Source organism: Podarcis erhardii (assembly GCF_964252035.2).
Source record: "Podarcis erhardii genome assembly, chromosome: 18".
NCBI classification, from domain to species: Eukaryota; Metazoa; Chordata; class Lepidosauria; order Squamata; family Lacertidae; genus Podarcis; species Podarcis erhardii.
In genome coordinates, this window is record NC_138516.1 from 2,057,467 (window position 1) to 2,084,654 (window position 27,188).

The 27,188-nt window shown below is 48.8% G+C and overlaps 1 protein-coding gene across 3 annotated transcripts in view; it reads left to right on the forward strand.

Moving 5' to 3' along the window:
* ADAMTS10 (ADAM metallopeptidase with thrombospondin type 1 motif 10) overlaps positions 1-26,307 on the forward strand; it is a 38,369-nt gene extending 12,062 nt beyond the window's left edge. Inside the window, exons 1-22 of one of the 3 annotated variants that reach the window (XM_081846061.1) lie at positions 169-269; positions 1,362-1,579; positions 3,680-3,768; positions 4,667-4,812; positions 6,203-6,246; positions 6,491-6,596; positions 7,290-7,436; positions 9,750-9,891; positions 11,619-11,726; positions 11,951-12,096; positions 12,188-12,251; positions 14,087-14,189; positions 14,291-14,424; positions 15,750-15,873; positions 16,268-16,348; positions 17,052-17,215; positions 18,508-18,634; positions 19,689-19,818; positions 22,689-22,893; positions 24,156-24,332; positions 24,837-24,993; positions 25,703-26,307. In XM_081846061.1, coding sequence (XP_081702187.1) covers positions 172-269; positions 1,362-1,579; positions 3,680-3,768; positions 4,667-4,812; positions 6,203-6,246; positions 6,491-6,596; positions 7,290-7,436; positions 9,750-9,891; positions 11,619-11,726; positions 11,951-12,096; positions 12,188-12,251; positions 14,087-14,189; positions 14,291-14,424; positions 15,750-15,873; positions 16,268-16,348; positions 17,052-17,215; positions 18,508-18,634; positions 19,689-19,818; positions 22,689-22,893; positions 24,156-24,332; positions 24,837-24,993; positions 25,703-25,812 — 2,820 coding nt within the window. In that variant the 5' untranslated portion in view covers positions 169-171 and the 3' untranslated portion in view covers positions 25,813-26,307. Of the gene's footprint in view, positions 1-168; positions 270-1,361; positions 1,580-3,679; positions 3,769-4,666; positions 4,813-6,202; positions 6,247-6,490; positions 6,597-7,289; positions 7,437-9,749; positions 9,892-11,618; positions 11,727-11,950; positions 12,097-12,187; positions 12,252-14,086; positions 14,190-14,290; positions 14,425-15,749; positions 15,874-16,267; positions 16,349-17,051; positions 17,216-18,507; positions 18,635-19,688; positions 19,819-22,688; positions 22,894-24,155; positions 24,333-24,836; positions 24,994-25,702 lie in introns of those variants that run through there. The other 2 variants (XM_081846059.1, XM_081846060.1) reach the window with 2 other exon arrangements.
* The last annotated feature ends 881 nt before the right edge of the window (positions 26,308-27,188 follow it).

A 27,188-nucleotide genomic window follows, 5' to 3' on the forward strand; every position in this document is an offset into this window, starting at 1 on the left:
AGGACCAATCAGACTGCTGCATTCCGGATCCTATTGTTCTAGGACCAATCAGACTGCCGCATTCCGGATCCTATTGTTCTAGGACGAACCAGACTGCTGCATTCTGGATCCTATTGTTCTAGGACCAATCAGACTGCTGCATTTTGGATCCTATTCAACTTAGTACATAACATGACCCTTACAATGGGCGATTGTCCAGGCTTAGGAGGCCTTGAGGACTGGCTGGGCCTAGTAGGCCTCAGGGATTTTTCAGGCCTAGTAAAGGAAAGGTAAAGGACCCCTGGACGGTTAAGTCCCGTCAAAGGCGACTCTGGGTTGCGGCCCTCATCTCGCTTCAGGCTGGCATTTGTCCGCAGACAGCTTTCCGGGTCATGTGGCCAGCAGGACTTAACTGCTTCTGGCGCAATGGGACACCATGACGGAAACCAGAGCGTACAGAAACGCCATTTACCTTCCCGCCTAGTAGGTCCTGAGGATTGGGGGAGCCTAGTAGGCCTCAGGGATTTTCCAGGCCTACTGGGCCTTAGAGATTGGCTGGGCCTAGAAGGCCTCAGGAATTGGCCAAGGATTGGCTGGGCCCAGTAGGCTTCAGGGATTTTCCAGGCCTAGTTGGCCTTGAGGATTGACTGGGCCTAGTAGGCCTCAGGGATTTTCCAGGCCTAGTTGGCCTTGAGGATTGACTGGGCCTAGTAGGCCTCAGGGATTTTCCAGGCCTAGTTGGCCTTGAGGATTGGCTGGGCCTAGTAGGCCTCAGGGATTTTCCAGGCCTAGTTGGCCTTGAGGATTGACTGGGCCTAGTAGGCCTCAGGGATTTTCCAGGCCTAGTTGGCCTTGAGGATTGACTGGGCCTAGTAGGCCTCAGGGATTTTCCAGGCCTAGTTGGCCTTGAGGATTGACTGGGCCTAGTAGGCCTCAGGGATTTTCCAGGCCTAGTTGGCCTTGAGGATTGACTGGGCCTAGTAGGCCTCAGGGATTTTCCAGGCCTAGTTGGCCTTGAGGATTGACTGAGCCTAGTAGGCCTCAGGGATTTTCCAAGCCTACTGGGCCTTGGAGATTGGCTGGGCCTAGTAGGTCTCTGGGATTTTCTGGGCCTAGAAGGCCTCAGGTATTGGCCAAGCCTAGTACGATTTAGAGACTGGCCAGGCCTAGTAGGCCTTAGAGTTTGATAGGGCCTAGTAGTCCATCTTACAGATTAGCTGGCTTGAGGGTTGACCTGGCCTACTAAGCCTCAGGGGTTGACCAGGCCTAGCATGTTTTAGAGACTAGCCAGACCTAGCCGGCATCTGGATTTGTCGGGCCCCGCAGGTTTTTGGGATTGTGAGTGGAGAAAGCACTCTGCCTCACAGCCCTTTCCCCTTCAGACGAGAAGCCGTGGAAGGGCCGCCCGTGGTGGCTGCGGGCCTTGAAGCCCTCCCCAGCCAAGACGCTGAGCAACTTCACCCAACGGGGGCAGCTTCCGCTGAAGAGGTCGGTCAGCACGGAGCGCTACGTGGAGACCCTCGTGGTGGCCGACAAAATGATGGTGGGCTACCACGGCCGGCGGGACATCGAGCAGTACATCCTGGCCATCATGAATATTGTAAGTGTTATAACCAAGCACCCAGCCACTGGTTCCCATTTCGGGAACTTTGGGCCAGCGGTGGGATGCGCAGGGCAGTCCAGGCAAACCTTAGCGCTTCCTGAAGTCCATTTACACGCATCAACTAACTCCAGTTTGGATCATGATTAACTCCGATTATTGGAGGCTGACTCCAGTTTGCCAAAGGTCTGCCTTTGTTTAGCTATTTGTTTTCATTTGGGAAATGTATCTTCCTATATACAGTGGTGCCCTGCAAGACGAATGCCTCGCAAGACGAAAAACCCGCTAGACGAAAGGGTTTTCCGTTTTGGAGGTGCTTCGCAAGACGAATTTCCCTATGGGCTTGCATTGCAAGACGAAAATGTCTTGCGAGTTCCTGCGGGTTTTTTCCCCTCCCCCCCTTTTTCTAAGCCGCTAAGCCGCTTATCAGCTGATCTGCTAAGCCGCTAAGCCGCTTAACAGCTGATCCGCTAAGCCGCTTATCAGCTGATCCGCTAAGCCGCTTATCAGCTGATCCGCTAAGCCGCTAAGCCGCTTATCAGCTGATCCGCTAAGCCGCTTAACAGCTGATCCGCTAAGCCGCTTATCAGCTGATCCGCTAAGCCGCTAAGCCGCTTATCAGCTGATCCGCTAAGCCGCTAAGCTGCTTAACAGCTGATCTGCTAAACCGCTCATCAGCTGATCCGCTAAGCCGCTAAACCGCTTATCAGCTGATCCGCTAAGCCCTTAAGCCGCTAATAGCGCTAATCTGCTAAGCTGCTAATGGGCTTGCTTTGCAAGACGAAAAAAACGCAAGACGAAGAGACTTGCGGAACGGATTCTTTTCGTCTTGCGAGGCACCACTGTACATAGAAACGTAAGGCTGTCATCACGCAGCTACAAATTGCCTCAACCCAATCCTGGATTTGCATGAATTCAGGGCGAGGGAGGAGAGCAAAATGGTGGCTATAAATGAAAGCAGAGGTCTGAATAAAGCAGGGGTGTGGGGCTTGAAGGAGTGTGAGAGGGTGGGGTTTGGGTGAGATGTAAAGAGGGTTGACAAGAGGAGTGCTGGGGTTAGCATGAGGTTGGTGGGAGTAGCTGGGGTTGGTGAGCAACAGAAGTAGGGAAAGCAGCCCCAAGTGTATATTTGTGTGTAATATACAGTGGTGCCCCGCAAGACGAATGCCTCGCAAGACGAAAAACCCGCTAGACGAAAGGGTTTTCCGTTTTTGAGGTGCTTCGCAAGACGAATTTCCCTATGGGCTTGCTTTGCAAGACGAAAACGTCTTGCAAGTCTTGCGAGTTTTTTCCCTTCCCCCCTCCTTTTTCTAAGCCGCTAAAAGCCGCTAAGCCGCTAGTAGCGCTAATCCGCTAAGCCGTCAATGGGCTTGCTTCGCAAGACAAAAAAACCGCTAAACGAAGAGACTCGCGGAACGGATTATTTTCGTCTTGTGAGGGACCACTGTATTTCATTAATTTAATTGCTTCCTATGAAGCATCTTTAAGTTATGCACACACACACACTACACACATACACATATACATATCTACATATATGCACACATATATACACATATATAACATAGTTATATGTGTATATATAAACTGTACACAAAACAGGGCATGCTTTCAATTAAACCAATTACAGTTGTAAAAAGCAATTGCATACCTTCCAACATTTCTCCGATTAAAATAGGGATGTCCTAAGGAAAAGCAGGACATTCTGAGATACTTAGAAACCAGGACCCATGATGCTGGAAAACAGGGACACTTGTACGGTTTGCAACTTCATGTACAAAAACAAATCGAAACAAATGCAAATGTATTAATAAATATTGAGCACTAGGACCTTGCTTTATTTTTAAGAAATATTTTAGCTCACTGTAGAGTATCTGCATTGCGTGCGAAAGGTTTAATCCCTGGCATCTCCAGATAGATAGAAACCCTGGAGAGCTGCTGCCAGTCAGTGCTAACCTTACTTAGCTACACTGACCGATGGTCTGTCTTGGTTTAAGGCAGCTTCCTCTGTCCCATTAAGAAAGATACAAAAGCCCATCATCGTTCAGCCTCCCCCAACCGTCTTGTTTTTTAACACTGGTCTTTCCTTGTTTCCTGGAGGTCAGGTTGCTAAACTTTTCCAAGACTCAAGTCTGGGCAATATTGTCAACATACTGGTGACCCGGCTCATCCTACTGACAGAGGACCAGGTGAGGGGGTGCCCCAAGAGAAAGAAAGAGGGACCGGGGCTGGTATCACTGAGAAGCTTCCCCAGACAATGATGGTGGCAAAATGTGGGAACAGAAAATGGCGGTGGTTGCTTGCATGCTGGGTCCTCTCCTTGGCAATAAAGTGGGGGAAGAGGAGCATATTTGCAGGGGAGGTGATAAGAGATGTGCTATAGGTTTTTTGGGGGGAGACCCCTCCCTAAACCCTAGAAATTAATAGATGGTAGGATTTTGATTAATTGGGGTATGGAGCTGTGCCAGGTAGGGAATCTCTGAGCTGGCTTCTGCAAACCAGCCTGGCTGGCCAGCCTAGCAAGAGCAAATCTGTTAACATAACAAAAGGTGTGGACAGAGGAATCCTTTGGCCTGGGGAGACAGGTGTTGCGAAGGTGATGCAGTGTGTGCTTGAGGCGACAGGAAAAGTGGGGTGTTTTTTTAGCAAGATGTGCTGGGAAGAAGAAAGGGGGAGAAGAAAGGCTGGGATTCATATTGGGCAGGCAGGCTGCAGGCAGGCTGGCTGGGGGAGATATCTTGGACTCCATGACAGCACTGCTGTGGGGGACAAGCCCCTTTTGAAATGACCATGCTGTAAGATCTGGACTCCTGCCACACAGACTGAAGGTGTAAACAGGCGAGTAAACCATATTTCTTAAAGCTGCGACGGTCTCTGCCGTGTCTCAACTCTCCAAAGGAAATAGATGCTGGGTAAGTTCCCGAAACCCCATTTGCCACAGGGCTTTGTCTCCCTGGTCTTGGTGCAGCCACAGAAAATGTCCTTCCTCACGTGCCCCAACAATACTGTCCAGGAGGTCTCAAAGAGTGAGAGAATTTGATACGTTTACACTCTCTGAAACCTTTTCGATTCTCCCTCTTCCTCCAGCCCACCCTGGAGATCAACCACCATGCCGGAAAGTCTCTCGACAGCTTCTGCAAGTGGCAGAAATCCATTGTGAATCGCAATGGGAACGGGAACGCCATCCCGGACAACGGCATTGCCAATCACGACACCGCCGTTTTGATCACCAGGTATACCGGAACCATGTTGGTGGTAAAAGAGCAGTTGGCTCCAAAGTCAAAACATCTTGTTTTATCCTGATTGTGCAGGGGGGGTGGGGCGTGCTACTGGCTGCCCCCGGCCATCAAACCCTCCACTCGCCCACTGTTGAGAGGGCAGTTCAATCCTCCCAGCCCCAGGGAATGCATTGGCCAAGCAGACTGAGCAGGATTGAATGCTGCCCATCAATTGATGTCACCTAGGGCTGTCAGCTGATGGACAGGTGGGCGGGGTTAGGAGGAGATGGTCTTGTGGGCCACACTGGAATTATTTTAGGGGTAGCAGGCATTATGGGGGGGCAGAACCAAGTTTTCTGCAAAGCAATTGGTCAGTTAGTCAGGTATTTCTATTTATTTACTTGATGGGGGGGGCAGCTGCCCCCCCTGCACACCCATGCCTATGTCCATGTTTGAACTCCTTGCAAGCTGAGATTCTCTCGCAACCCAGAGGTTTCTCTATCTTCGTGTTTGTTTGGTTAACATAATTAAATAATTTTTATTCCATTTTTAAGAATAAGAGCAGCAAACATCGCTTTTTTCCAAAACAAGAGCTATAAAACACCAGAACTGAAATTTCCATAATAGCTGTTGTTGTTGGCATCTGTCTGTCATGAGAGACAATGGAGTGTGCCTCCGAGGGTGAAGTCAAACTGCTGCACTAACAGCACCCAAGTGGCCTCCCCGGGTTGCAAGCCTGGGCAGTGTGTAGAAGGTCCTGGGCTGCCCAGATGACAAGACCCCCGTTATGGCCTCACTGGTGTGGCCCAAAGGAAAGCAGAACAAGACGTTTGGCACCAGCTTGGCTGCAGGAGTTGCAAGAAACAGGCATACAGTGGTGCCTCGCAAGACGAAATTAATTCGTTCCGCGAGTCTCTTCGTCTTGCGGTTTTTTCGTCTTGTGAAGCACGGTTATTAGCGGCTTAGCGGCTATTAGCGGCTTAGAAAAAGGGGGGGAAAGGAAAAAAACTCGCAAGAACTCGCAAGACGTTTCATCTTGCGAAGCAAGCCCATAGGGAAATTCGTCTTGCGAAGCACCTCAAAAGACGGAAAACTCTTTCGTCTAGCGAGTTTTTCGTCTTGCGAGGCATTCGTCTTGTGGGGCACCACTGTACAAGGCACCATCCAACCGTTTTAGGGACTCCGCTCCGTTTTTGTGGAGGGTCTACTCCTGAGCCTTTTCCTCTCCCAAAGATGTCCCGGCCACAAGACAGCGGAGGTTTAGGGTCAGAGTTTTCCTTCTCCTGGGTGGGCTCCCTTCCCAGGTGGACGAGCCCCACCTGCCCCTCGTTTATTTGCTGTGCTCAGTTAGCAGGGTGGAATCTGCCTTAATTGTATCTCCCTTCTTCTTGCACCTGCTTTTTAGATACGATATCTGCATCTACAAAAACAAACCATGCGGGACTCTAGGTAGGTAGGAAGCCTTTCCCACTGAATGCAATGTTCAGTTTCTACCATTCCCTCCCCCCCAGAGTGGGAGGCATCATTTCAATATCAGTTTGTGACGCAACCTAGGACAGATTCCATTTGGGGAGAGGGTGGACTTTGCTACAAACTACCCTTCCAGAGCAATGTGCAGATCAGGATTTTGGATCTCGTGGCTGAATCTGCTTTGACATAACGTCTCCCTGTGACAATGCTCTGCTTCTCCCAGGACTGGCGCCCGTGGGTGGGATGTGTGAGCGGGAACGGAGTTGCTCCATCAACGAAGACCTCGGCCTGGCGACAGCTTTCACTATCGCCCACGAGATCGGCCACACGTGAGCAGAGTTCAGATCTGGTTGTGGGGTTGATGTGGAAATTGTTTGGTCTTGTGTCTGGTTAATGTTTTGCTTAATGCTTAGGGCCACTTCTGCTATGTTGTAGTGTTCTGAACCGCAGGCTTGTGGGAGGGGTTAGGTGCAGGGGTACCAAAGATGTCAAAGACATCTGAATGGCCAGGATAGGCTCTCCTACTTGTTGGTCAGTTTTCTCAGGGATACACTCCCCTTCTTGCTGATCGATTTATTCCAGGATAGACTCCCCCACTTGCCAGCCAGTTTATTCCAGAATAGACCCTCCACTTGCCGGCCAGTTAATTCCAGAATAGACTCTCCACTTGCCGGCCAGTTAATTCCAAAATAGACTCCCCTACTTGCCGCTCTGTTTACTCCCAAGCAGGCAGCAAATAATCCTGTTTGGCCTGTTTGGATTTGATATCCCGCTTTATCACTACCCAAAGGAGTCTCAAAGCGGCTAACATTCTCCTTTACCTTCCTCCCCCACAACAAACACTCTGTGAGGTGAGTGAGGCTGAGAGACTTCAGAGAAGTGTGACTAGCCCAAGGTCACCCAGCAGCTGCATGTGGAGGAGCGGGGAAGCGAACCCGGTTCACCAGATTACAAGACTACCACTCTTAACCACTACACCACACTGGCTCCTTCTTTCTCTGGCTTCACGCTTCTCCTTCCAGGTTTGGCATGAACCACGACGGCGTCGGAAACAGCTGTGGTTCCCGGGGGCAGGAGACAGCCAAGCTGATGGCGGCTCACATCACCATGAAAACCAACCCTTTTGTGTGGTCCACATGCAGTAGGGACTATATAACCAGCTTTCTCGAGTAAGGGGCTGCCTGTTTTCCGCTGTGCGTCTCCAAAGCATTGCACATACCACCTCATTACTTCCATTTCCCCTGTCTCTTTGTTCCAAAAGTTTTCCATAACTGGCCTTTAAGTGGTGGACACAAAAATGACACAATGGGCTCCTTTTGCATGCTGGGGGTCTTCTGGGTTTACAGTGGTACCTCGGGTTAAGTACTTAATTCGTTCCGAAGGTCTGTACTTAACCTGAAACTGTTCTTAACCTGAAGCACCACTTTAGCTAATGGGGCCTCCTGCTGCTGCCGCGCCGCCGGAGCATGATTTCTGTTCTCATCCTGAAGCAAAGTTCTTAACTTGAAGCACTATTTCTGGGTTAGTAGAGTCTGTAAACCTGAAGCGTATGTAACCTGAGGTACCACTGTGTTTATTATTTGGGGTCCTGCTTTCCATACTTAGTATTGTTGTGCATAAGAATATGAAGAGTCCTGCTGGATGAGTCCAGTGGCCCATCTGGTCCAGTATTCTGTTCACCCAGTGATCAACCAGATGCCTGTGGGGAACCAGCAAGCAGGATTTGAGCAAAAGAACAATCTTCCGTCCTGCGGTTTCCAGCAACTGGTATTCAGAAGCATTGCTTCCTCCAACTGTGGAAGGAGAGCGCAACCATTGTGGGCAGTAGCCATCGATAGCCCTTCCTTGCATGATTTTGTCCAATTCTTTTTCCCCCCAAATTTTTTTATTCATTTTATATCACTAATAACCAACACAAAAAGAAAAACAAACAATACAAACAAATTCTTGTCTTATCCTTATTTTTTCTAAACATTGTTTAGTGAGCTTCCCCCCATCTGATTTTCATTTTACCTCATCTTTAGCAGTTTACATATATCATACTTTTTAACCATTTTTTATCTCACTTACTTTTACCATTAAAATCTTCACATATTATCCCTTACAAATAATACTGTTTTAAAATACGCTATCTTCTACTTCTAACCCTACAGCCTATATCCACTTCCAAAGCTTTTCTAAGATTTAAATAGTAACATATTTTTTCAAATATTTTTTAAACTTCTTCCAATCTTCTTCCACCGTCTCTTCTCTCTGGTCCCAGAGTCTCCCAGTCAGTTCGGCAAGTTCCATATAGTCCAGTCCTTTTTTAAGGCCATCTAGGTTGGTGGCCATTTCTTTCCAACGATCAGCTGGTGGAGCATGCGACTCTTAATCTCAGGTTCATGGGTTCGAGCCCCATGTCAGGCAAAAGATTCCTTCATTGCAGGGGGTTGGACTAGATGATCCTCAGTCCAACTCTACAATTCTATGATTCCACGCGTCTTCTTAGAAGGGGCCCCCATCCCTTAAAAGTAGGATTGTCTTGTGGGGGGTTCATTCCAAGCCCAGGTGTCGGCCATGGCGGACAAGGCCAGAAGATGCAGAAAGCAATGGTGCAGCCCATCAACTTCATCTTCAGATACCTACAAAACAGGTTCAGAATTCAGCTAGGACTGTATGAACAGGTGAACACAAGGATAGAAGGCTGTGTTATGTGATTTGAACTTGAATCTGGATGATGCTGAGGAGATTCACTCCAAGTGTGTAGAAGGTCCTGGGCTGCCCAGATGACAAGACCCCCATTATGGCCTCACTGGTGTGGCCCAAAGGAAAGCAGAACAAGACGTTTGGCACCAGCTTGGCTGCAGGAGTTGCAAGAAACAGGCATACAGTGGTGCCTCGCAAGACGAAATTAATTCGTTCCGCGAGTCTCTTCGTCTTGCGGTTTTTTCGTCTTGTGAAGCACGGTTATTAGCGGCTTAGCGGCTATTAGCGGCTTAGAAAAAGGGGGGGGGAAGGAAAAAAACTCGCAAGGAAACAAGGAAACAGCTGAGTCGGATCATGTTCAAAGGGATTAATATGACTCTTCTACTGAGCGTCTGTAACTAGAAATGGCTATTCAGTGTGTTTTGTTCCATTGCTTCAATCTTTAAAACTATAGATTAAAATATGTGGTGGTTTAATGCTACCACTCCAAATTCTACTTTAGGTGTCTGACGGAATCACAGAATCATGAAGGTGGAAGGGACCACAAGGGTCATCTACTGCAATGCAGGAATCTTCTTGTCCAACATGGGACTTGAACCCATGACCCTGAGATTAAGAGCTTCATGCTCTACCAGCTGAAGAGTGAAGCCAGTTGCTTAGTCTGTGCTTGCATAATTTTCAATAATTTTTCTACGTTGATGTGGAATTGCAGCTCATTATAAATAAAACTCTTCTCGCACTCAGCACCATCAACCCTTGATGTCTTTCTCCTTTGTTTCTCTCTGCTGCTCCAGCTCTGGGATGGGCCTCTGCCTGAACAATGCTCCACCCAAGCAGGATTTCGTCTACCCGACGGTGGCCCCAGGACAGGCTTACGATGCAGATGAGCAGTGCCGCTTTCAGTACGGAGTCAAATCTCGCCAGTGTAAATATGGGGTAGAGAGCCTTCCTGCTTTTACTCTTGATTCCCAACGTGGAGGGGTGGAGGGATGGGCAAGGCATTTTGCGCCCACTGGCCAGCCTTTAAACCAGCCACAGCCCTGAGCTGCAGCACCAGCGTCAGCCAAGGTCCACTCTTGCAGTAATCAGGAGTGCAGGGGCTGAAATCTGCCCTTCGGGTTGTTGTTTTTAAAAACCACTCTCCTTCTGCGAAAGAGGCTTCCACCTTTTCTGCCTGGTTCACAGGGCAGTTGGGAGTTTCTGGAGAGACCTCTGGACATTTTTAGGCAGGTGTATGTTCCGTTCCCAATAAACATTTTCCCCAGGCAATATGTCCTCTGTGCCCCACAGCCTTCCTGGGTGACCACACTTCCTGATGTAGAAAAAGCTGCTTCGTGGGAAGCACTACCAATACAGTTCTTTAGGGATACTTTACATGTGGTTCCTTCATTGCAGGGAGTTGGATTAAATGACCATTGGGGTCCCTTTCCAACTTTACCATTCTATGATTCAGTGACTGAACTGTGATTTGATTGCACTGTGGGCACCTGGGAAGACTGCAGAGCTCTCTGCAGAATGAATGGAAGGATGCTTCCAAGTGTATTTCAATTTGTTGGAAGCCGCCCAGAGTAGCTGGAGTAACACAGTCAGATGTGTAGCATATAATTATATTATTATTATTATTATTATTATTATTATTATTATTATCATCATCATCATCATCATCATCATCATCATCACCCCTTGACCACCTCAAAAGGAATACAGTCGTACCTTGGATCCCAAACGCCCTGGAACTTGGACATTTTGGCTCCCGAACACCACAAACCCGAAAGTGAGTGTTCCGGTTTGCGAATGTTCTTTTCGAACCCAAACGTCCAATGTGGCTTCCGCGGCTTCTGATTGGCTGCAGGAGGTTCCTGCAGCCAATCAGAAGCCAGGATTTGGTTTTCAAACGTTTGGAAGTCGAACAAACTTCTGGAACGGATTCTGACTTCCAAGGTACGACTGTATATTAACCCCTGCACTCCACCCATGAGAATTCCACCACTTTTTTCTCTCCACTCTGATGATTTTCAAAAGCAGTATTTTTGCTTATTAATGGATGGGGAATGGTGAGGGGGTGGAGTGGGGAAATGGAATCACAACCTTCTTCCTTTGTAGCCCTTCCTATACCCCAAGGGGCTCCTCACAGCATGATATAATTCGAGGCAACCCACTGACTTAAATGACTCCACTGAGTAAAAGCATCATTTGACAGATCCATTGATGTTAATGGGTCTGCTGAGTTTGCTACAATCCATTTACTTTAATGCAGAGCCGTAGCTGCAGGGGGCGGGGTGTCAAGTTTTTTGCCCTGGTTGAAGCCTCCAGAGGAGAGACATTGAGGCTCCCAGCCTGTGTAGGTGTGCTATGCAAAAATCATGATGCAGGGGAAACCATGAAACCAGCCAGTGCCTTTACATAGCTCCTTATTTCAGACCTTGTGATATATTGTGATGTTTAGCTGGTGATGTATCACCAGGTATCTCCCAGACCTAGTCTCCACAGAGACCTGTTGTGTTTCTTTAATCCTTCCTTCAGTCTCCAGTCATCATTTGCCACCTCCTTCCTTAGTCCAAGACGTCACGTAGCACCACCAACCTCTGCGGCCGTGCACCCCTCCTCCCAGCTCCGCCCGTGCCCCCACCCACCCACTGCTCCTTCTTCTCCTCCTCCTCCAGGAAGTTTGCAACGAGCTCTGGTGTCTTAGCAAGAGCAACCGATGCATCACCAACAGCATCCCAGCGGCCGAGGGGACCATCTGCCAGACTAACACCATCGAGAGGGGGGTAAGAGGCAGGGCCACCCTTGCTGTACCCTAACCCACAGCAGCGATTCCTGCCTTGAAAGAGGGTTGGACTAGATGGCCTTTGGGATCCCTTCCAGACGGCCAGTTTACCCATAATCACGCAGTCCTGCTGAGGTCAGACGCATGAACGCCAGCGAGGTGGGGGGTGTTGTTGCTGACTGGTGGGTCTCTCTTCTTCCCTCCATCCTCTGTATCCACCACCAGTGGTGCTACAAACGGGAATGTGTTCCTTTTGGCACACGGCCAGAGGGTGTGGACGGAGCCTGGGGGACGTGGTCGCCATGGGGAGAGTGCAGCCGGACTTGTGGGGGAGGCGTCTCCTCATCCATCCGCCACTGCGACAGCCCACGGTAAGTGGACACATGCATGAACACCCAAGACATCCCCCATGTTCCCTGGGACGGCATTTTCCATGTCTTCCTCCTTTTCTCTCTTTCAAAGGCCGACAATCGGTGGGAAATACTGTCTCGGGGAACGGAAGCGTTACCGGTCTTGTAACACTGACGTGAGTAGCAAGGGATTCTGGGATGGAAGGACGGTGGGGGCAAAGGAATGGATTGTTATGAAAGTTGAGCGCTACCCCACACTCTCTGCTGAGAGGCAGCAAGATCCCAAGGGGTTCTGGGCGTTTACCCAGGGTCTGTGGTCTCTTGGAGAATTGCAACACGGTGGAGACTGCCATAGCTTTAAGAAATGTGGTTTATTTCCCTTTTTACACCTTCAGTCTGCCTGGAGGGAGTCCAGATATTACAGCATGGTCATTTCAAAAGGGGCTTGTGCAACGCTGGACTCCAAGGCATCTCTCCCAGCCAGCCTTCAGCCAGCCTGCCCAAGATGGATTCCAGCCTCTCTTCTCCCCCTTTCTTCTTCCTAGCACACCTTGCTGAAAAGACTCTTTTCCTGTCACCTCAAACACACCCACCCATCACCTTGGCACCGTCTGCTTCCCCAGGCCACAGAATTCCTCTCTTTTTTTAAAAAAAAAAATGATATTTATTAAAGTTTAACAATAGAAACATACACAAACAAAAAACAAAAGAAAACAAGTATAATTTCCATCCTTATTTTCTTAAACCTAATTTTCCCGACCTCCTCATACCTCCCCCTTCTGTATTCTAATTTCATTATCTAATCAGCAAATCCATTCCCTTATTTCCCATAGTTTTTAATAATTCTGTTCTTTTTCCATAATCAACACCCCTGAAAACCACCTAATTTTTAAACCCATGTCAATTCTAGCCTTCATTAATTTTATAATATTTATTAAGATAGTCTTTAAATTTCTTCCAATCTTCTTCCACTGTCTCTTTCTCCTGGTCTCGGATTCTGCCAGTCATCTCTGCCAGTCCCATGTAGTCTGTCATCTTCATCTGCCATTCTTCCAGAGTGGGTAGATCTGGTGTCTTCCAATACTTTGCAATAAGTATCCTTGCTGCTGTTGTAGCATACATAAAAAACGTTCTGTCACAGAATTCCTCTCTGATAGCACATCAAGACCTTTTGTCATGTTAACAGATTTGCTCTTTGTCCTGAGCTGCTCGCCACTGGGCACCCATAATCTAGGGCCCAAGCCAGCGCCACTGTTGACAGATTTGCTGTTTGCTAGGCCAGCCAGGCTGGTTTGCAGAAGCCAGCCCAGGGATTCCCTGTCTGGCACAGCTCTGCAGATTGTATTTTCATCCACATCCCAATTAATCGAAATCCTACCATTTGTCTCCTGCCAACCTAGCAGTTTGAAAGCATGTGAAAGTGCAAGTAGATAAATAGGTACCGCTCTGGCGGGAAGATAAACGGCATTTCTGTGCGCTGCTCTGGTTTGCCAGAAGGGGCTTAGTCATGTTGGCCACATGACCCAGAAGCTGTACGCCGGCTCCCTCGGCCAATAAAGCGAGATGAGCGCCGCAACCCCAGAGTCAGCCCACGACTGGACCTAATGGTCAGGAGTCCCTTTACCTTTACCTTACCATTTGTCAATTTCTAGGGTTTAGGAGTGTCTCCCCCCCCCCAAATCAATAACTGTATTTTGGGTTCTTGTTTTGAATGTTTATGTCATGAGCTGCCTGTGATCTTCGGGTGAAGGGAGGTATACAAATTTAATAAATATTAATAATGATAAGGCAGAGTGAGTCACATGCCTTGGGAGGCAGATGTGAGAAGTGACAGCAACTCCCAACCTTATAGCTCAGTCATGGAGCGTCTGCCTTGCACCTGCCAGCAAAGTCTTTCAGCTGTGGGGTCCAGAATGCGCCATCTCTGCTTCCAGGCATTAAAAGAAGCAGTACCCCTCAGCCCCAGAGAGCCAATAATAAATCTGGCGATCTTTCTGTGCCCCCACCCCAGGACTGCCTACCGGGCTCGCAAGACTTCCGAGAACTGCAGTGCGCCGAGTTTGATAATATCCCCTTCCGAGGAAAGTATTATACCTGGAAGACGTACCGAGGAGGTAAGGCCATTTCCACACACACACTGGGGGGGGGGCAGCTTTCACCCATTCCAAATCCAGCCTCTCTGATCTAGTGGTTTGAAATTGCCATCTCTCCACAGGAGGCGTCAAGTCCTGTTCGCTCAACTGCCTGGCGGAAGGTTTCAACTTCTACACAGAGAGGGCGGCAGCCGTGGTGGATGGAACACCCTGCCGCCAGGACTCCAATGACATCTGTGTCAATGGAGAGTGCAAGGTGATTTTCCAGCGCTGTAACCACTCCTCCTCGTTGCCCGTAGGCCTCCAACTGACTGAGGTTTAATGGGCAGCTTCTGGGACCATCGGGAGGGGGAGGTTGGTCCACTTTCTCTATAAGGAAAGATTTATGCATTGGGGGGCTTTTCCATTTAGAGGGGGACACATGATTTAAGGACATAAGAAGAGCCTGCTGGATCAGGCTAACTGAGGGGATTAGACAAATTCAGGTACTATAAGGCAATCAGTGGCTGCTCAGCATGATAGTTGCGTATCACCTCCTGGATTGGGGCAGTCTACCTCTGAATCCCAGTTGCTGGGTTCCACAGGAGAGAGGTTTGCTGTGATGGTCAGCTTCTGCTTGTGGGCTTTCCATCCTGGGCATCTGGTTGGCCACTTATGTTTCTGCCGATTCACAAATAGAGCCTTCATAGGCAGACAGTCTACCTTAGAATGGTGGAGAGCACATACACTAAGCATAATAGAAACACCGCCACCCGACCCCACCCCCATCCATCTCCCCTCCCTCCACCCCCCTTTCTTTTTTTCTTTTTCTTTTTTCTTCTCCCCTTAATGCCTCAGCAAATGAAACGGATTTGTAAAAATGTTACATGGGGAAAAAAATACGAGGCATTACACTTACCTCTGTAAAACAAGAAAATCCTTAATAAAATATTTTTTTTAAAAAAAAGAATGGTGGAGAGCAAGAGAAGGCTATTACGTACTCTCGCATCCCACTTGGGCTTTTTAGGGGGGCATTTGACTGGACACTGTGAGGACAGGAGGGTGGACCAGATGAGTCCCAGCTGCAGGTTCTTAGTTTTTTTATGAATCACAGTGAGAGGCACAGGGCTTGCTCCTTTATCTCCTGCCTGTGGGCATCCTGGAGGAATCGGGCTGGCCACTGTGAGAAGAGGATGCTGGACCAAACGGGCCGTTGGCCAAACCAATTCCTCTTTAGAAAGGCCTACTTTCTTTTAAGGCTACCCAGGATGGTCTCATTAGGGCTGGGCGATATATTGATATATCATCCAAAACCGGTTTGAACATCATACCATGATATCAGTTTCTTAATTTTTGACCTTGGCGATATATCGCGAATCATGATGCGTGTATGTGCTATGCAAAAATACTGATGCGGGGAAAATCCGTGAAGCCAGCCAATGCCTCCATCCTTATTTCAGATTAGTGATATTTCGGTATATCGCAATGTTTAGCTGGTGATACATTGCAATGTTGAAAACCCGGTATCGCCCAACCTGAGTGGCCATCCCTAACTCTTCCAAGAACTTCCTCCGTCAAACCTCTCCTTTTGTTTCCTATAAGCACGTGGGCTGCGACCGCATCCTGGGCTCGGACACCAAGGAGGACAAATGCCGGGTCTGCGGAGGGGACGGGAGCTCCTGCGAGACCATTGAAGGACTTTTCAACCACTCGCTGCCGGACGGAGGTGAGGGTTGCCTGGTGACCCGATGGGTGGACAAATGTACAGCACAGAGAGTGGCCAAGACGGTTGTGACATGTTGTAGGCAAATGTTTTTCTATTCCAAGGCAGGTGCATTCAAAAATAAATCGCACAGGTGGAACTTGATTGGGGAGGTTCCCAGCTGTGCATAGCACCTATTGCCCAATGCCTGTAATGCCTATTGACCAGTGCCCTTAAAAACACTAATTTGAAGCCTGGTCTCCCAGGTTCCCATCCCAGCACTGACTTAGTAGAAGACATCAACACAATTCTTCATGTGCTTTGCAATTCCCTGCACCAAATTTTCTCTCTTGGCTTTTTGAGCATTGAGGACCCTCTTAGAACTTACCTTGGTTGATTATCTCCATCTGCCGCACAGGCTACGAAGAGGTGATATGGATCCCCAAAGGATCGGTGCATATCGACATTCGGGAGCTCAACCTTTCCTTGAACTACCTTGGTGAGAAACCTTAGCTAAGCAGGGAAGACCCCAGGCGGGTTGTCCTTGAGGTCACCTCCAAACTCTGGTTTTGCATGTGGTTTATCTCCCACTTGGACTACTGCCATGTGCTGTCTGTGGGGCTACCTTCGAAAGTGACTCGGAAACCACAACTAATCTAGAACGCCACTGCCAGACTGGTGACTGGGAGCCATTGGCTGGACCATATAACACCAGTCCCGAAAGACCTACAGTGGCTCCCAGTGCAATTCAAAGTGTTGGTTGTGACCTTGAAAGCCCTAAATGACCTCAGCCCTGTATACCTGAAGGAGCGTCTCCACCCTCATTGTTCAGCCCAGACACTGAGGTCCACCTCTGAGGTCCTTCTGGCGGTTCCCTCCCTGCGAGAAGTGAGGTTGCAGGGAACAAGGCAGAGGGCCTTCTCGGTGGTCAGATGTCAAGCAAATAAACAATTATCTGATGTTTAGAAGATATTTGAAGGCAGCCCCATATAGGGAAATTTTTAATTGTGCTTTTAATATTTTGTTGCAAGCCGCCCAGAGTGGCTGGAGCAACCTAGTCAGATGGGTGGGGAACAAATAATACAATTATGATTTTTATGAAAAATATCCCTGAATCCTTTGGGGGGTGGGATGCAAGTGCTTCAGCCCACCCCTGACTTCGTCACACACACACACACACACACACCGGATTCTCTTTCCAGCTCTGAGAGGGGAGAATGATGAATACTTCGTCAACGGAAAGCTCTCCATTGACCCACCCCGGCGCTTTGACATCGCCGGGACCACCTTCCACTACAGACGCGCTCAAGACGAGCTGGAGTCCCTGGAATCCCTGGGCCCCACCAACGTCACCCTCATCGTCATGGTTCGTTGACTGAACAGGGGTTACTAAATGCGGTATCTAAGACTATCAGTCTTTGTAAAGCAGGTACCAGTGCTCTACTGAAGAGTGCTTTTTGTGGTGGGGCACGAAAAAGTTGGGGAACCGCTGCTTTAGGGTGATCCCTGATAAGCCAAGATTCTCCCTGCGACCAGTAAAGGATGCCATGCCCATAGCTCTCAACGTTTCCCTTTTTTTTAAGGGAAATTCCTTTATTCTGAATAGGATTCCTTGCAAGAAAAGGGAAAAGTTGACAGCTATGGCCATGCTCACTAACAGTCTCCATTTGCCCTTGTTTGACCTCAGCACACAGCTAAAGCTGATTGGCCATGTAATTGGGATGGCATGTGATCCTTGTTGGACCGAGGGTCATATAATGTAGAAATGGGTTTAAGCCTTAGAAGAGGATATATTATTTAGTTATTCTTCTTCCTTGCTCACGTGCATGAGATCAGCAACTACCATACTCTGTAGCTTTAAATTTGGAAGCTAAAACAAGGTTGATTTAATCTTCTAGAAACAATATTCTGGGGTGCTTTAAGGCAGACTGGATTTTCCCCGGCAGTGCCCCTTTTCTCCCCCCTAAAAATAACAGTCCCACGGACCTGGGATAGCTCATTTGGTAGAGCATTCGACTCTTAATCTTGGGTTGTGGGTTCGAATCCTGTGTTGCACAAAAGATTCCTGCGTTGCAGGGGGTTGGACTAGATGATCCTCAAGATCCCTTCCAACTTTTCAGTACAATGATATAATAATGATGATGACATTGCTTTGTGAAGAAGTAAAAGTAGTCTTTACTTACATAAGCTCGGTCTTGAAGAAGGAGGTACAGTAGCAAAATGAAGGCAGACTTATAATCACTATCTAAGTTACAGAAGTGTTCAAAAATGGTGCCTGAACTAGGCATACATGTGTGGCCAGTTTGGAGGCACAACAAAGTAAGAGAGAGATGCTGAGACAGGAAGGAAGGATTTAGTACTACAGCTTCCTGCCAAGACAGACAAAGGAAGTGATCTCAGGAAGAGTTCCTTCTAGCAACTTTTGTAGGAAACCTCTGTGAACCTTTGCCCCTTCGTGTGCCCATCTGGCAAAACATGAATTGTTGGATTGATTGCAATAACGTCCCGCAAGTCATGCAACAGAACAGCTACGGGGAGTGGGGGTGGCTTTTCTATTTTCCAGCAGAGAATTCTGCTTCTGAGGTCCTTTTAGGAAAGTGCGGGGTTCTCCACCAACCATGGCTGTGCCTCCATATTCCCTCTCCTTTCCACCCCTAGGTGCTCGTCAGGGAAGAACTGCAGAGAATCCGCTACAAGTTCAATGCACCCATTGTCCGTGGTTCCGTCGCCCAGTACTTGTGGCAGTATGTCTCGTGGACAAAATGCTCGGCCCTCTGTGGCGGAGGTAAGACTCTTTATTGGAAGGGCCCAGCTCAGAGGTGCGGCAGCAGTATGCATGCAGGAGGTCCCTGGTTCCAGTCCTGGATTAAATCCCGTGGAAGCCACTGGGTAGTCGAAATCTCAGGGGGCCCTGTGCAAATTATCTCCTAATATGTTGTTGATTTTACCAACCAACGATTTCAATAAATCAATTTTATTTAAATATCACATCAATCTTATATTGATCTGTTATTGTGGGGCCCCTAAAAAGTGTGGGGCCCATAGGTTGGTGCCTACCCTGCCTGTTTGGTAATCCAGCACTGCCCAGTTCGAACCCAGGTAGGGCCCCTGCCTGAACCCCTAGAGAGACCCTGCCATTTTTGTGTCGACAGTGGTGTAGAGACTCTGCAAAGTTCGGCAGACCTTTGGGAAGACTTGCTCCAAGGCAGACCCCCATGTTCCAATTTAAGCCATACAGAACTGTGAGGACTAGAATCTTGCTTTATTTGTAGGAGAAAGGCCATCGCTCAACTGCAGAGCATCTGCTTTGCACGCAGTAGGTCCTGGGTTCGAATCCCCAACAACATCTCAGGTGCGGCTGGGAGCAAACCCCACCTGAACCCCTAGAGAACCGGGGACTTGAAAATTACTTCAGTAGCTCAGTGGTGGAGTAGCTGCTTTACATGGGAAAGGTTCCAGGTTTCAATCTCCAAGTCAGTGTAGCCACCTCTGAGCTAGATGAACCCTTCCTTCTGTCCACACATCTTTTTGAAAACACACATTTTATGGGGCTTTGAGGGCAGGCAGTTCCTACCATTGAAAAACTAGGGGGGTGTTATGGAGCCGGGGGCAGGGGAAGGAGTGCCAACTTGGCCCCGCGATCGTGGGTGCCTGGGACCATGGGTGCCATGCAGCGTGCATGGCCCTGGCATTAAAATTCCCTTCAAGGGGAATTTTGTGGATGCTCAAGCACCCAGGGCCCCAGAGAGTTGGCACCGAGGGTGTGGGGAGGGAGTGAGAAGGTCTGCTGTTTCTCGCTGCTCAGACCTCAGCATCCTCACTCAGCGCCATCCTTACAGGCAGCCAGGTCCAGCCCGTCGTCTGCCGCAACCAAGCCGACAGCTCCACGGTCTTCAACCACCTCTGCAGCCCCGACACTAAGCTGCCCGAGAGACAGAGATTGTGCAACACTGAGCCCTGCCCGCCGGCGTAAGTGAGATGCTTTCGGGGGGGCCTATGCATCCTAGGGGGAGGGGCACCCCAAAAGAGGCCCAGTGCCCAGACTCTTTTATCCAACAGGCAAACAAAGCCTAACTACTGTTTATGCTCTGGTAACCTCGAGGTTAGATTACTGCAATGCGTTATACGTAGGGCTGTATCTGAAGATGGTTCAGAAACTTCAGCTACTGCAGAATTCAGTATCCAGGTTGCTCATCGGGGCATAGTCTGGTCCAACTGCACTGGCTACCAATTAGTTTCCAGGCCCAATCCAAAGTGCTGGTTTTGACCTCTAAAACAGCTCAGGGTCGCAATACCTCTAGGACTGCCTCTCCCCATATAAACTATCCCAGACTCTGCATTCATCATCTGAGGCTCTTCTTCACGTGCCTCCTCCGCAAGAAGTCCAGAAGGTGGCAACACGAGAATAGGGCCTTTTCTGCGGTGGCTCCCCATTTGTGGAAACGCTCTCCCCAGGGATGCCCACCTTTAGGTGCCAGGCAAAAATGTTCCTCTTCTCCCAGGCATGACTGATTGACTTCCGATGGCCTTTTAAAATGTGTTGGGGGGCGTTATTGGGGTTTTTGGTTTGCGTTTTTTTATGTATTCTGTGTTTTTATATTGTAATCTTAATTTGTAACTTCCCTGAGACCTGCAGGTACATGACAGTATAAAAATTTAAATAACAACAACAATCCAATTGAGACAGGGAAAATACCAACTCTCCCCTCCTCCAAGAAAACATTTGAGAGTCTCTTAGTTTTTACATACCTATGCATCCCTTTCCCTTTCTTTTTGAAATATTTATTTATCTTCTCCCCCGAAATACATTGTGAAAACCTGTATTGCCCTACGTACTCCACAACTTAGAGCAGAATGCATCTTAGGTGATCCGCAAGTCAGCATAAACCTTTGGTTTTTGGTTTCTTGGATGATTTTTGAATGTTGTGAAAGCTCCACCATTTTCCCAGAAAGGTGTCCTGGGTGCTTCATTCCTCTTGCCAATCTTGTGAGTCAGTCCCCTCCCCCACCCTGTAAGGAATTATACGCCATCCTGTTTTTGAACCGAATCCTTCCAGAATGCGGCTATAACCACCCATGCAGCCACTGATAGAAATCCAGTTAGTGGTTTATCCACCAAGCTCTGATTCTAATTTAAATACAGATTCGGTAACAGAAGCTCATAAGAACATCATAAGAGCCTGCTGGATCAGCCTACGTAGTCCAGGATCCTGCTCTCACAGTGGCTAAGCAAGTTGCCTGTGTGAAAGCAGGATCCAAGCACAAGCGCCCTCTGCCTTCCTGCGGTTTACAGCCAACGGTGTCCAGAATCATTACTGTCTCCAGCTGTGAAGGCAGAGCACAGCCATTGTGACTAATAGCCAAGTCAAGTCAAGTTTTATTGTGGCAAAAGCTAATAGCTAGGGCTGGGCAATACAGTGGACGCTCGGGTTGCGAAAGTGATCCGTGCAAGATGCACATTTGCAACCCGTAGCGTTCACAACCCGCGTCTGCGCACACGAGGGTGGCGATTCGGTGCTTCTGCGCATGCACAAAGGATGATTTAGTGCTTCTGCGCATGTGCAACCGCCGAAACCCGGAAGTAACCCGTTCCGGTACTTCTGGGTTTCAGCGATCTGTAACCTGAAAAAACGCAACCTGAAGCGCCCTTAACCCGAGGTATGACTGTATCTCGTTTTCAACATCACAATATATCACCAGATAAATAAACATCACAATTTACCGCAAAGGATGGAGCTAGGTAGAGGCATTGGCTGGCTGCATGGTTTTTCCCACATTGTGATTTTTGCATAATAATAATAATAATAATAATAATAATAATAATAATAATAGTTACAGATAGGTAGCCGTGTTGGTCTGCCATAGTCAAAACAAAACAAATTCCTTCCAGTAGCACCTTAAAGACCAACTAAGTCAGTTCTTGGTATGAGCTTTCGTGTGCATGCACACTTCTTCAGATACACATGAAAGCTCATACCAAGAACTGACTTAGTTGGTCTTTAAGGTGCTACTGGAAGGAATTTGTTTTGTTTTTAATAATAATAATAATAATAATAATAATAATAATAATAATAATAATTTATTATTTATACCCCACCCATCTGGCTGGGCTTCCCCAGCCACTCTGGGCGGCTTCCAAAAAAATATTAAAATACTATAATACATCAAACATTAAAAGCTTCCCTAAACAGGGCTGCCTTCAGATGTCTTCTAAAAGTCTGGTAGTTGTTGTTCTCTTTGACACGCACAAACACACACACACATCATGATTCACGATATATTGCCAGGTCAAAAACTATGAAACTGATATCATCATTCGGACTTCAAACTGGTTTGGGGTGATATATCAATATATTGACCAGCCCTAGCCATCAACAGCCCTCCCCTCCATGAATTGGTCTTTTAAAAATAGGCTCTTTTAAAGCTGGCAGTCATCCCTGCGGTGAGAGGGAGTTCCACAGTTTAACCATGCGCAGTGTGGAAAAGGACTTTCTTTTATCCACCCTGAATTTTCCAATGTTCAGCTTCACTGGATGTCCACAAGTCCTAGTGTCAGGAGAAAAACTTTCTCCATGCCACACGTAACTTCATAAACTCCCGTCATGGCACCTCTTCCTCGCCTTTTCTCTAAAATGTCCAAACTTTACAGCCTTTCCCCTTGGAAGCTCTGGAGACTTTGTGACATGCCCGTGAGTGAATTTACTTCTCTCATTTAAACCCCCAAATTTCCCTCCTCTGGACGTTTGCACCGCCAGGGCCTGTAGCTGCCCTTTCTCCCCACACCCTTCCCAGCACACAGGGGAAGCAAGCTTATCCTTTCTGCCTCTCGCCTCTGTCAGCTGGGTGATCGGGAACTGGTCCGAGTGCAGCCGCAGCTGCAACCAGGGCGTCCGCACCCGGAGCGTGACCTGCCGGCGCAAAATCTCCACCACGGAGGAGAAGATCCTGGACGACACCGCCTGCAACTCTCCACGCCCCCGCGTCCTGGAGCCCTGCGGCAACCAGACCTGCCCCCCAGAATGGGCCGCCCTCGACTGGTCTGAGGTAAGGATGTCACAAAAGGATGTCACATAGAGGAGGGAGAAAGGTTGTTTTCTGCTGCTCCAGAGAAGCGGACACGGAGCAATGGTTCCAAACTACAAGAAAAAAGATTCCACCTAAACATTAGGAAGAACTTCCTGACAGTAAGAGCTGTTCGACAGTGGAATTTGCTGCCAAGGAGTGTGGTGGAGTCTCCTTCTTTGGAGGTCTTTAAGCAGAGGCTTGACAACCTTATGTCAGGAGTGCTCTGATGGTGTTTCCTGCTTGGCAGGGGGTTGGACTCGATGGCCCTTGTGGTCTCTTCCAACTCTATGATTCTATGATTCTAGCCTCTGTGTCTTTTTAAATGTCTAATATGTACTGAGCATGGCACACAAGCACACGCACCGATTAAACAAGTAGCTACTGTTATAAACAAAAATCTGCCCTTTCCCCTTGTGGGGTATCCAAGAGCCCATATAGTGTCCTTACGTAGGTTCCCTACTGGTAGGAGAAAATAACAGAGACCAACCAGAGAGTATTGAGAAGCAAAGCAGCTAGTAAGCCTGATCTTTATTGAACTGTTGCAACAGGGTGCCCCCTTCACACACAGGAAAGGAGGAGGACCCAGAACAAAGGTGTGCCTACCCTTATATAGAAATTTTAAATTCCCTGCCATGGAGCTCCAGACCACCCCTCCATACATGATACATACATCACAGAAGGGGTGTAACCCAAGACCACCACCCCAGATACATCATACCTACATCACAGAAAAGGCCGTCTACAGTAGAAATCTGAGTGCGTTGTTTATCTCATCTGACAGGTTACCTGTTAATGCTCACTTGATTGGATACCCTGGGGAGCTTGGCCAGTCTTTTGTAATGACAAATACTTAGTTCCTGAGTCAGGTCACAGGCTCACCCCATTCAAACACAGACAGACATGCCCTTAAGACAGGATTTGTGAATGAAAAGACGATGGGAAGGCTTTTCCATTTCCCTTTGACCTCGCAGAGAAAACATTTGGTCAGTTTGGGAATCAAAAATGGTTCCAGGTCGGTCTTCCTGTGCTGATCAATGTACATGCTTGGTTGGTACATTTATGAACATTTATTATATATCTAAGACTTTAAAATTCTTAACACACTACCCCCTGTCACAACCAAACATTTGGGTCATGTGCCAGACGAGCCGCTCAGTTCAGCTCAGCTCAGCTATCCTTTCTCTCTCTCTCTCTCTCTCTCTCTCTCTGCCCCAGTCCATAACAGCATCCTCTCTCTACAGTGCACCCCAAACTGCGGGCCCGGCTTCCGCCACCGAATCGTCCTCTGCAAGAGCGGCGACCACACCTCCACCTTGCCCACCTCCCAGTGTCCCGAGGACGCCAAGCCCCCAACCAGTATAAGGTGCAGCCTTCGGCGTTGTCCACCCCCGCGGTGGGTCACCGGCGAGTGGGGAGAGGTATGGAACTGCTGCTCTCTTTCACTTACGAGAGCTGGCAAGGACTGTTCCACTAGGCCAAGCCACTGCGGGGAGCCTCAACCAGAGGCAAAGAGTCAGTGGAGGTCAATAGAGCTGCTCCACCATCTTGGTTGGGTCAGACCAATGGTGAAGGGGATGGGGAGCCATACTGAGTGGGTCAAACCAATGGAGAAAGCACTGGGGAGCCATATTGGTTGGGACAAACCAAGGGTGAAGGCTTGGGGACTCAATAGGTAATCCAACAGGTAAACAGGAATGTTCTCAGGCAATTCCTAAATGTTATGTAGTATTTATTTATTTTATATTTATTTCATTTAGGGGGAAATAAGAGTACAATCAGAGTTTTGCAAGTCCACAATTTTCTATCCTTCTGTCCCTCTATGTGCTTCTTGTGTTTCTATTTAAATCATGAGGACTACGATCTTACTTCATACTGTTTAGCCCATCCTAACCCTCCTGCATCTTCCTTCTTCTCCCCCAAAGTGCTCTGGGCAGTGCAGTTTTGGCCAGCAACGCCGTTCGGTCCAGTGCATGACCCACACGGGGCAGCCCTCCGGGGAGTGCGTAGAAGCCCTCAAGCCTGCGGCGGCACAGCAGTGCGAGAGCAAGTGTGACTCGGGACCCACAGAGAACCCCGAAGGTACCTGCGTGCTGCTCCAACATTTGTATCAAGCACCCGGGGGTCGGGGTGGCAAAAAACTTTGTTCCCGATGAGACAAAGCTATTGTGACCTAACACAGGACCTTGGGCTGTCTTGGGGCCAGTTGTTGGGACTTACACCCGTGGCATGGGCCAGAACGTGTAGACCACAGAAGGCCAGCTGGGCAGGGGAGGGGTTAGCCTGGGTCTCACCTAAATAAACTGCCTTAGTCCTAGACAAGGAACGCTTGGGAGCAGAGTCCTCTGATGATGGCAGCGACAAGGAGGAGATGGACCTGCTCCGTGGTCCACTTTATGCAGATGCCTTGTCACCCGTCTCTTGAACCCCAAAGAGACTGTCCTTAGCTGCCAGGCTCCTCAAAGGATCAGGAGAGCCCGGAGGAGACATCCCCACAGCTAGAACCCTTAGGGCCTGGAAGGGGCTGGGGTCTCTAGTCAACAAATACCTAGCCCAGCCATCCCAAACCCCTGGCCTACCAGGCAGTGAGTTCCTTTCTTTCATCTGCCCTGAATCTTCCTGCATTCGGCTTCATCTGATGTCCACAAGTTCTAGCGTGACGAGAGAGGGAGCAAAACTTCACTTTCTCCACACTGCACATGATTTCGTAAACTTCTTCATGTCCCCTCTTACTCTTGACCCACTAACATCACACATTCTCTCCCCCCCCCTCCATTTTCTTCCTCTCCAGAATGCAAAGATGTGAACAAGGTTGCTTACTGCCCTTTGGTGCTAAAGTTCAAGTTCTGTAGCCGGCCTTACTTCCGACAGATGTGCTGCAAAACCTGCCAGGGGCGTTAAACGGGCAGCGGTGGCTGGGGGGGGCGCACGCTTTCGGCGCCTCAAGGAAATCGGGAAGGCTCGGGTCAAGGGGTGGCTGTGCCCTCCCCCTGCCCCACCGCCCATCCCTTCCCCCAGGGCCGCCAACGAGCAGGCAAGAATCTCCGTGGGAGGGGGGCAGCAGAGCGCGGTGCAAGGGGCCGCTGTGCCTCGGGCAGAGGACCTGGGCAAGGCGCTGTGGAGTGCATTACTTGAAACTCTGACATTATTATTTATTTTAGTATCACAGCTGGGTGCCGCCGTTGCCCTGCCCACCCGACGGTGTGGGAGTAGCCCACCTGAGTCACTAGTGCCCCCCCCCATTTTTCCAGTCCCAGAATTCTCCCCTACTCAGTGGGTTGGCTGTTGCGAGCCCCACAGAGAAGGCATAGCACAGGAGTCTGGGTCTGGGAGTCGGGCAGGGATCCCCAGCTGCAGGTGAATGGCCAAGAAAAGGATACAGCAAGGCCTCGTGACAGGATCTTACCTGTTCATCTCCAGGTCTGGGGTTGTCCATAGCTGCAAAGGAGGAAGATCCAGGAATTTGGACACAGACCTCTTGTTTTCAGAGCGCAGGGGTTTGCGGCCAAATCAGAGCCTGCGAGTGAGGGAAGATCCTAGGATACTTTTTGGAACTGTTTATGTCCCACTGAATTTGGGGATTATGTGCTTCCATGGTCTTCCCTTTGAATTTGCGGACGTGAACGATAAATTGGTGCTTTGAGGGGGCAACTCTTTCACCTCTCTTGGTTTCTCACAAACCTGATGGAGGTCCCTTCCTGTCCTGAGAGACTCGAAACTACAGTAAAGCTGCGTACGTTTCAATTCCAGAATTATCTTTTTAAGAAGGTGTAGGGCAGCATGCCAAATTCCAGAGCAATCAAAATTAGAAATTCAAAATCAGACAGTGGGGTGGGGGAGTTGCAGTGGCACAAAATTCTTAGGTGTGCACAATTTCAAAAAAATAATAATAGTAGTAACAGCTTACACAGAAAATCTCCCAATGTTTACATGGGCAGATTTGGCATAGCTGTCAACTTGCGAGGAATCCTATTCAGAATAAGAGAATTTCCCTTTAAAAAAGGAAAAAGTTGACAGCTATGGATTTGGGTGATGACTGGTTGCTAGGGTGCCCTCTGCACAAGCTTTCAGAAGATCCCCTCTCCTGACCAATTCCCTGTCCCGCTGTCCCCGCGCTTGTCTCAAGTGATTCAAGATGTGCACATCAAAGAGACAGAGGTCAACATGGCAGAGTCTTTTGTTGACTTTGTTCAATATGGGACTGGCGGAAGGGACTCGGGGAGTGCTAATGTTCCACAGGTTGCCCTGGGCACTGGCAACCCTTGCTATGCCACTGG